The following is a 9,972-nucleotide window of genomic DNA, read 5'->3' on the forward strand; positions in this document are numbered from 1 at the left end:
CAGAACAAACTTAAAGAACTCATATCATCAGCTTGCAGCGTGGGGCTGAATTAATTTACAGCGTGAGGACAGAGTCGTGGGTGAGCTGGTGTGCTCCAGCTGCAGCAAGTAGCAGAGGGGCGGAGACTCTCAGTCAAGTTATATTACGGGATCACGCTAAAGGATTATTTTAATTAGAAAGAAATAAATCATTTCTATAACTCTGATACACAGAGATGAGTTTTAAGGATTTATTCAATGACTGGAGAGAAATCGTACATTTCTCGAGTTATTCTGTGAATATTTGCTTTTATGTGGTCACAGGCTTCGTCTCGAGGCGCCATATGCTTTAAGCTGCTGTCATCAAACAGCATCTGAGACTTCCTCCACTTATTCCAGCACCCAGGCAGGAAGGCTTGAATATAACAGCGTCTTTACATAAGCGACCGTCTGCCGAGCGGGCCCGGCACATGCAGCGCCTGGTCAGATGGGCGAGCAGGGTTTTCACTTTGACCCCGTGCACCGCCGTCCCCACTTTGAAGATGATTACTCTGTAATGGCCAGCTTTTTCGTTTCAAGAGTGGCCATTCCAAACAGCTCTAACCGCTTGTGCCCGGCGACATGTGCAATCACACTTTGTACAAAATAGTTCATTTCAATCACGCCCTGGCCTTTAGCCTGCCAGGCCTACTTCTACGCCAATTAGAGATTTCTCCCAGAATGCAGAAGACAACTCCAGAAGAAGGTGCGTTCACTTATTTCTCTGAGGTGTTTCATGTTGACACTGTTTACTTGAAGTTTGTGACATTGATCGTCTCATTAATACGCCGCCCACGTTCTGCTCTGGGACATACAGTCCTGGCCACATAAACATGGTTGCAAACATGAGCTACACCTGATCGGACGACTGCTTCACTCGTATGCTCTCTGCTGCTGGATTTCTACATGATGGCTTGGTTGGAAACTTTCGCTTGTGTTGCAAAAGCAGCTCACTAAGATGCATTTCTGAAAACATTTGAAGGAGACAAATGAGACATGCAGTTGCTGTCTTCACTTCAGATTGACAACGGCTATGTTGGGATGTATGGGCGGGGCCACGGTCGAGGAGGACTCGCTCATTATCCACCACACCTGCCCCACATCACAATCAGTGCTGTTTTTAAGCTGGCTTCTCCCCGTGATGTGGTGCCAGAGGATTAACTCCCCAACGAGTGGTAGATCGGCGACGCTTAATTTCGAGTTCTTGTGTTTGTTGTCCTTCAGTTCTATGCTGACGTTTTTCGCGTCTGCATCCTCTGCAGAGCCTCCTCAACCTGACGACTCTCCTGCCCAGCCACTACGAGGCAACCACCACCACCAGCAGATCTCAAGGTTTCCCCCGACTAGATCCCAGCCGTCACGACATCCCTCTTCCCCAGAACACGGATTCCCTCCCCTGAGCCCCCTAAGCCCTCTCACCTCTCCCCATGAAGTCCAGCGTGCACCGGCACTTCCCCCTCCTGCTTCCTTGGTGTCCTCACTCCTTCCCCGATTAAAAACCCTCTTTTTACCACCCACCTCCCTTAATTGGGTCCACTTCCTGCAGCTTAGGAGTCAACTCCTAACAGGCTAGCTTCAAAGTTTTTGTGGAGTTTCCAGAAGCACCGAGCGACAGGTTGGACGTTTGTTATTCCATTTTATCAGAACTCTCTAAAACAAAATTTCAACCTCAAGAGACAATTTTGCCTCCATAAAGGTCAAAACGAAAAGAAAAAAGAAAAAACGACTTGGTGGAGCTTCAGTTGAGGAGATAATTGTTACTCTTGTGAATGCATTAAACACAGGAAGCTTTTAAGTGCTAAACTCGGAGGATCTTTTGCAGGAAACAAGTGAGTACAAACTAGTAGAACACGTTTTAAAACCAGCAAAGGTAACTGAGAGAATAAAGCTTTAAAAAATGCATTTTTCTCACATCTGAAACCAACCTGCAGTCATCGCACACAAAATATCTGCTGTATTCGAATCATTTTAGTCATCTAGCAGTTGGAAAATAAGCATTCTGTATGGAGGTAGACTACATCTGAGTCTGGAATGTTTTGTTCACAGACAGAAAAGACTCTTTTAAAAGCTGTGTCGCTGCTGAATCACTCCCTAAATCCCCTTCTCCTCTCCCTTCATCATCATCCTCCTCAGCTGTTATCTGAAGCCCGTTCCTGCTTCTCCTCCGTCTTATTTATTAACTTGGTGAGGATGATGTCACTCTGACCTCTGACCTCATTAGAAAGACCAACACACAGTTTTGCTGAAACATGACTTTTGCCCAAAACTGACGAGTCACCATTGTCTCGTTCTCATTAATTATGATTAATGTAACTCAGTTTGACTCTCAGCTATCTTCCTTCACTTTCCTGCGATGTTCCAGGAAGGAAATGAGCAAATTTGCAGGGAAAAAAAAACATTGTTTATCTGTAATTTCAGTCCCAAAATTTGCTCTCGTTTTTTTTTTTTTTCTTCTTCTTGCCCCCCCAGTCCCTCCTGTTACATCCACACAGGGGTTGTTTACTGTTATGGAGCTGCCATCTTGCTGAGAGCAGAATCTGGTGGAGAGGTGATAGCATGGCTGGCCTACGGGAAGCCACCAACCTTCATTCATCTGTCTCTCGCTTTTATCATCCAGTCCCATCTATCCCTGGCTGCCAAACTATGTATCGCATTTATTCTCTGCCTCTTTCTCTTTTCCAGATGCTGCAATTTAGAGCCTGAAATAATCCACAGGATGTTCAAAATGTAGCCATAAGTGAGAAGATGGAACGATAATATGCAAAGGGACAAACAAAATCATGCTATTAGACATGATTACACTTGTTTAGGGTTTAATATACTTCTTTTTTTTGGCCTACTTTTCCCACATACTGTAGTTATATATCACCAGAACCATGAGTCTGAATCTTCTGACGGATGGTTTTAAAAGTTCCTTTAAATGTGTGTCATGGTGGATATGTTGCCAGAAAGGCTATCCGACCTTTACCAACGTGACATTTAAAGGCGTTCGTGGATATTAATATAATCAGATTAGTTGGACACTAACACAATTTTCTGGTTTAATTTGCAAGTGTGACAGAAACACTTTGCAGACGTGGGATACATGGATGAATGCAAATAATTCTCTCTTCGATGTCTTTAATAAACTGAGAGGAAAGCCTCCCGCAGACAGCTGGAAGCAACAAACTACACTTCAGCTCCTGTTTAAAAAAAATCTGGATACATTTATTATTAATGCTTCTTCTTATTACTTAAATAATTAAAGAAAAACTTTTTTGTAGTGAAGACAGTTTGTAGTAGATCTGATGCTGTAGGGCAAAGTGACTACAGGACTCAAACTGTGTCTTTTGCTCTGTGTGATGTTTTTGGTGCTGAACTGTGGAAAAAAAAAAAACTCTCCACACAACTCAGAGCAAACCTCTTATGTGTGTGTGACATGCAGTTAAGTGTTGTTCGAGGTCCAAGCTGGTAAAATTGCCATCCAGGGTGCTCACTGAGACAGGAAGAAGACAGATCAGATGCTGTCGGATGGAATGGAAAACAGTGCTGCATGTCTGAAATGAGTGCTAGAGAAAGCTACAGCGAGGACGCATCATATGTACTTGACAATGTAGATCTCCAGTCATTATGATCACTGCTACTATTAAAGCAAAAATGCATAATTAGCATAATCTTTCCAACTCGATCCCCTTCTCTCGCAACGCCCTCCAAGGTTAAATGAAGTCGTACCCCACAAACACGATCGATACCCTCCAACATGGGATCAGATTCCGATACGCTACTGTAAATAAGTGGCTTATTGACAGGCAGCAGAGAGACAGACGCGCGGGGGCTTCATCCGTCTGCTTATCACTCTATTCATTACTTGTGTTTATAATCAAACGCTGCCAGACCATCAGCACGGCTGTATTAGTCTGATCAATACGATATTGGCTGAAATATATATAGCAGGGGAATGAGGGGAATTGGAAGTGAAAGAGAAAGCTGAGATTAAATGTCCTTTTCTCTTTATTAGCTCTATGTAGGTGGTACAGGGGGCAATAAAAAAAAAAAGAAGCTATGTATACAATCTATAAAACATGGATTAAACAGGGATTAGAAAGAGAGCAACGGGCAGAGAGATAGAGATCTCTGAAGACAGAAACGAAGGCATGTCGCAACACTGAAAACAGAAAAGTACAGACAGGAGCAGTTAAAGGGAAAAATGTATGGGTGAAATAAAGAAAGTCGGACGGAGACAGAACGAGAATCGAAGCATCGATTCCGCTAAGAAAGCAAGAAAACGGGAGTGAAAATAAAAAGAGAGATCAACACAGAGCTCGAGACAAGATAAAGGACAGGAAGGAAGAAAAAGTATTTGACAAAAGAAAGTGATGAAAAAGAACAGAGGAGGGAGACAATGACGGAGAGATTAATGCGTCCGTTTCCACTTTGCGTCGACTCCAAGTTCTTATCAGCCGAATGTTCTCAGTAGCAGAAAGAAATGAAATGAAGCTTCTTGTTCTTGCACCTTTCTCACAAAGATTACGTCGTCAATACAAATATCTATTACTGTTAATGCAGTCCCCCGAGTCGGTCCCGAGATGCCAGCCGTGTCGTAAAGTTTTGTTTCGTGTCAGCAGCGGGAAGACAAACAGTCACTTAGGCGTCGGCTAATGGGGATCGAAGGAAGGATAAAAACCGAGAGACACGGAGACGGAGTGCAGACGGAGACAGTCGCTGTTTACTTCACCTGCATTCCCAGCATGCTTTGCCTGTCTTCATTTAACCAATACTCGGCGGTGCATCGCAGCATCAGAGCAATTTCCACCACCAGAGTTGCATTACATAGCTGATGATCTGGACCTAAATGCTACTTTATCTCTCTGTAGTTGTTTTTTTTTTAGTCTCCAGATGCACTCAATTTAGCCTCCGTAATGGGACCGCAAGACTTCGCTGGGGCTGGAAACCTATAGACAATCAATGATCCAGGGTTGTCTTGAGATATTGAAAAAACAAGAGAGGTATTCCCTGATTTTATCCAGGAAGGGCATCAGATACCTGAGCTTTCATTTGCCCCTGTGGAAGCGTGGGGCTGATCCAAACTAATGGACTGCTTCCATCATCATGTTACAGGCAGCGTAACTGGGAATTAATTTCTTGGCAGTGTCCTCTGAGACATGCCGCATGCCCAAATTTCAGCACAAGGATCAGGTGAAGGGTTGGAGTTTTGCACGTGTCAACAGTAAAGAAAGCTTTGGCTGTTGCACCAACTGACTCTGAGGTCAAGCTGCACGAAATATCTGAGCTATGAGGAGAGTGCTGGATCGGCGAAATGACCAGATCAAAATAACACTTTATTTACATCGTAAAAACAGCTGTGATTAAAAACAAACACACAAAAAGCCCTATCATGGCTTAGAATAGTCATCGAGTGGATATAATTGTTTTCTTTGTTATCAAGGCCATGCAATATCGAACAGTCTTTAAATAATAACAAAAAGGAAAGATTTAGACCTGCTGTAGCCTGTTTTCTGTTTGGACTGTTCAGAAAAGCCTGCAGCATTTGAACACATTGTTGTGCTGCAGCATGATTCTGGTCAGGCTCCTCGTGCTCCCCTCATTTTGTAAGAGATAATCTCAAGTAGGGCTGCAGGGTGGCTCGGTGGTTAGCACCGTCGCCTCACAGCCAGAAGGTCACCGGTTCGTGTCCCGGTGAGGACACCTGCGTGGAGTTTGCATGTTCTCCCTGTGCAGCGTGGGTTCTCTCCGGGTTCTCTGGCTTCCTCCCACACAGTCCAAAAACATGTTGAGGTTAATTGATGATTCTAAATTGTCCGTAGGTGTGAATGTGAGTGTGCTTGGTTGTCTGTCTCTAAGTGTAGCCCTGTGATAGACTGGTGAGGGTCCCTAAGTCAGCTGGGATAGACTCCAGCCCACCGTGACCCTAGTGAGGATTAAGCGGTGTATAGATAATGGATAATGGATGGGATAATCTCAAGTCACAGATATTTAGTAGACACTGATGTTCAAAGCATTGATAAAGATGCTGCCCCCACATGTACCTGCTTGATCCCAAATGCATTGCAATATTCAGAAGCAAGGGTTTCTACTCGTTGTATTACTGACTGACACTTCACAGCATCAGATGAGTGGTAAATTATATATAAACTTTTAAAGGTGTCACCTTGACACAACCACAGATTTAATGTAAGGCTTCCATGATTGATGATGAAGCACTGATGGTGCATTTGCTGTCAAAGCAGCATGCTCTTTTCAAATCAGACCGAAGAACTTTGTGGTTAAAGTGTGGTTTCTCAACGTTTCAGACCAGCATCAGACTTCATCTCAAATCGTCCTTAAAACAAGATTTATCTGTTCACGAAAAAAAAATGCTGTCATGGAAACTTCTATAATTAAACAGCTTGCACAGATTTCTGGTGCAGCAGAAGAACGAGTCCACAGCTGACTTCTGAGCAACATCAGCTGCACAGTGTAACAGAACTGCATGTCGGCGACGAAGCCTCACCTCGAAGAGCTCATCTGCTGTACTGTAGTGAATAGAGGCTGGTGACACATCTGCCGGCTGATCGTTGCACCACTGCAGCTCGCTGAGGCAGTTGACGCTGTCAAAGTCGCTGGTGTCCAGCTGGGAGAGGTCGATGTCCGGGAAGTCAGTGTCCAAGCGGTCCGAACACACCTCCTCCTCCCCATACTGAAGATGGAAAAAGAGACGGAAAGGTCGCGTTACTTAAACATCATGATTAAAGCACAACTCCCAGGAGTTTGGTTCTTTTGAGATACAAGAAAAGCACATGTGTAATGTGAACCCAAAAAAAAAAACGTGGGGCTGATCACAGCTGGGTAGATCCTCAGTGAGATAAGAACAAGTTCATCACTGGTGTCTGCCACTTTGCTCTTTTGTGCCATAAGAAAGGAAATGATGCTTTCTCTGTAACCACTGCTTTTTGAAGCACAATCTCCCAAACATGGGGAGTTATCCGGCTCCTTCTCTAAGACTGCTGGGGTTAGTGTTTTCTCTAAAGTTCTCTACATTGTTAGAATTCGGGGTTCAGTTCCCATCGGGCCACCCTTTCTAAAATATGTATGCAGTTGAAGCACCGTGAGGCACTTTGGATAAAAGCCTCCATCATCTGGCATATACTGTATATTATTACACTGTTCGCTGTCGGGAGTCGCAAGGAGCTCTCATCAACAGCCCTTCATCTCTCAACAGCTACTCATTACAGATAATGAGACTTCCATGTTAAAGGCGGTTCAACACTGAAACCAATAGAGGCATCTGCCCTGTCACAATGCAGCATCAGACAGAAAACGTGTCACATACACCAGCAGTCATTGTGAAAGTGTCTCCATGCCTTTAGCCTGCACAAGTCCCGGTGGCTCACAACAAAGTACGACCTTGACCCGAGAGGTCTTCAGGTGATTAGTTCCCCTACGCTGGCTGAGGGGACGGTAATCAGTAAAATGAGCCGCACTGTTTACTCTGTTTAATCTGTGAACTCTGGTCACGGTGGCACATGGCTGTTCAGGCTTTGTTTTTGGAGTTTTATTTAGTTAGAAAACCTTCCGCAGTAGATTATTTCCTCACTCAAAAATGTTGTGACTCAGTTTCAGCAGTAATGAATCACTTCACAAATGTTTAAATATTCGCAGGCAAATGTTTAAAATTACACAAAACTGAACAACAAACTGGTAAAACCAATTAAAGATTCTCAAGTCCTCCTTATGAAACTCAGTATATATATTTTATTTCCATTTAAGGACTCCTTGGACTCTTTTTTAGGATCCCTGAAAGTCATTGCGACTGCCTAGAAGCTCTTCAAGAACTTCTAGAAACCCATCCAGAGGCCCCAACACCTAAAGAAACTGAAGATCCATTTAACTCCTCACAAGGACAACCCCCTCACTGACTCCTGGGTACTTGAAGAACTTGAGGAGCCAAAAACCTCCACTAAAGACTTCTAGAGTCCCCTCAGCGAACCTTGTAAATTTCATATCCTCCCCCAACACCTTTAGCCCCCTAAAGAACCCCGACAACTCTCACAAGCACTACTGTAACCCCCAGCAATCCCTGGACCCCTTCAAAGAAACCCAGAACCTTTTAAACGCCACTAAAGAAGACCTGTGCATTCCTGCATCAGCCTCAAGAGCTATCTAACTCCGCTCAAAAACCTCCTTGAAAACCTCCTGCTAAAGGAACTGATTAACATCCCCCCTACAGCCTTAGACCCCATCAAGAAACCCTGCGAGCACCAAACACTACTGTAACCCCCAAAGAGCATCGGGCCTCTTCAAAGAAACTTGGCACATTCTGAAAACCTCTCATTAGCCTGTGAAAACTTCTGCTCGCCTCGTCTCTCAAACATTAATCACCTGAAATCTCCAAAACAACTCTGACTTGACCTCCTTTTTGACGAACTCAATAACCTCATAAAACCCTCGTAGAACCTCTGCAACACCTTGTAGAATGTATGGAACTCCCAAAGACTCCTGTCGGTCCCCCTCAGTCAACATTATAACTGTCGAAAGAACCCTTTAGACACCTCCAGACAGAACCAAGAACACCTCCTGAAGAATCCCTAAAAGAACCTGAGGAAACTTCTTGAAAACCTGTGCAACACCCTCAAGAACTTCTCAATCTCCTCAAAAGTGGCAGCCACGTGGTCGCCAGTCATCACACATGGCTGAGGTTCAGACAGAAACATCTGAGCCCCGTCATTGTGAGAACAGCGAAAGAAGACGAGCAGGAAGTGTGTGTACGTGACTCGCTGTGAAGGGAAACGACTGCGGTCTCTCGGGGGGGGAGGAAGAACGAAAGAGGAAATTTTAAGGGAAAGAAGGAAAGACTGTGAGGAGGAGAAAACAGGAGTGAACATTTACAGACAGAAAAGTTGTCCGACTGGATTTTTGATGTAAAAAATTCCAGCATGCCATATTTGCTAAACGTGACTGTGTTTGCTCACGTCAGTTGTTTTCAGAGAGATCAGCGTCCGACTGTATGCACGATGAGGAAACACGCTCTGTTACCGGTCTATGCGTCTCTCTCACACACACACACACACACACACACACACTTCCTTTTTCTATTCTTCTCTCTGGGCGAGCAGACTGGGTCGACCAGTTAAACCGTCGTTCAAACTGAATCGAACAGATGGTTTTCATTCGCTATCAGTTTTCCACAGAGCTAGTCCTGTTTCAAACTGACTGAATGGGCTGCACGCTGCTTCTTTGGTATTTTGTCACTGAATCTTCAGAGCGATTCTGTCTGAGGACATGAATAAGCGCCACAATTAAACTTCTCCACCATCCAGTGGGATTAATGCCTGACAAAGTCTTTTAGTTTGAGGGGAAAAAAATAAAAAATTCTCGACACAAAGTAAAAATTGGTTAAAAGAGGTAGTGTTCAGTATTGAATTCTGCCACTGTAGCCTGTGTAGTGATAGCTAGTATCACTCCTACAACAGCAGGAGTTTGCTTTTTCATGGACTCACATCATCACTGTAAAACAGTGACAGTAGAGCCGTTTTTTTTATAATTCTGTCGGGACGATTGTCTGGAATCAGGAAATATCAGAACAATAAAGATACTGTTCGACTTACGTGTGGAAAGCAAATGCCATTTAATTCACTGAAGTATTAACGAAGCAGAGGTGATGAATCAAGTCAAAAAATGAGTTTGATGATCAATGACTATATTGATGTTCAAAACACACGAAAACCACCAAATTATCAACATCTCCAACTACTGCATTTTCAAAATAGTTCAGTCTGATTTATGTGCAGCTGGATCATCGATAATCAGCGATCAGCTCAAGTTTCATCAGTTAACTGTAAGACTGCAAACAAACAAACAGAGAAAAAAAAGAAGCTAACGAAGCCACTAGCCATGCTCCATCCTCCTCCCTCCTTCTCTATCATGACTAATCATCATAAACCGTTCTCATAGAAGCAATTAACTGTATTTATATTG

The 9,972-nt window shown here is 43.8% G+C and overlaps 1 protein-coding gene across 1 annotated transcript in view; it reads right to left on the minus strand.

Annotated features, from left to right (window-relative positions):
* The window catches only part of ppargc1b (peroxisome proliferator-activated receptor gamma, coactivator 1 beta), a 38,683-nt gene extending 30,166 nt beyond the window's left edge, over nucleotides 1-8,517 (minus strand). Inside the window, exons 1-2 of the mRNA XM_008277044.1 lie at nucleotides 8,377-8,517; nucleotides 6,509-6,694 (exon numbers count right to left, since the gene is read on the minus strand). Coding sequence (XP_008275266.1) covers nucleotides 6,509-6,694; nucleotides 8,377-8,517 — 327 coding nt within the window. The remainder of the gene's footprint in view (nucleotides 1-6,508; nucleotides 6,695-8,376) is intronic.
* Between the last annotated feature and the right edge of the window lie 1,455 nt (nucleotides 8,518-9,972).

This window comes from Stegastes partitus, unplaced genomic scaffold (assembly GCF_000690725.1).
Source record: "Stegastes partitus isolate 25-593 unplaced genomic scaffold, Stegastes_partitus-1.0.2 Scaffold87, whole genome shotgun sequence".
Taxonomy (NCBI): Eukaryota; Metazoa; Chordata; class Actinopteri; family Pomacentridae; genus Stegastes; species Stegastes partitus.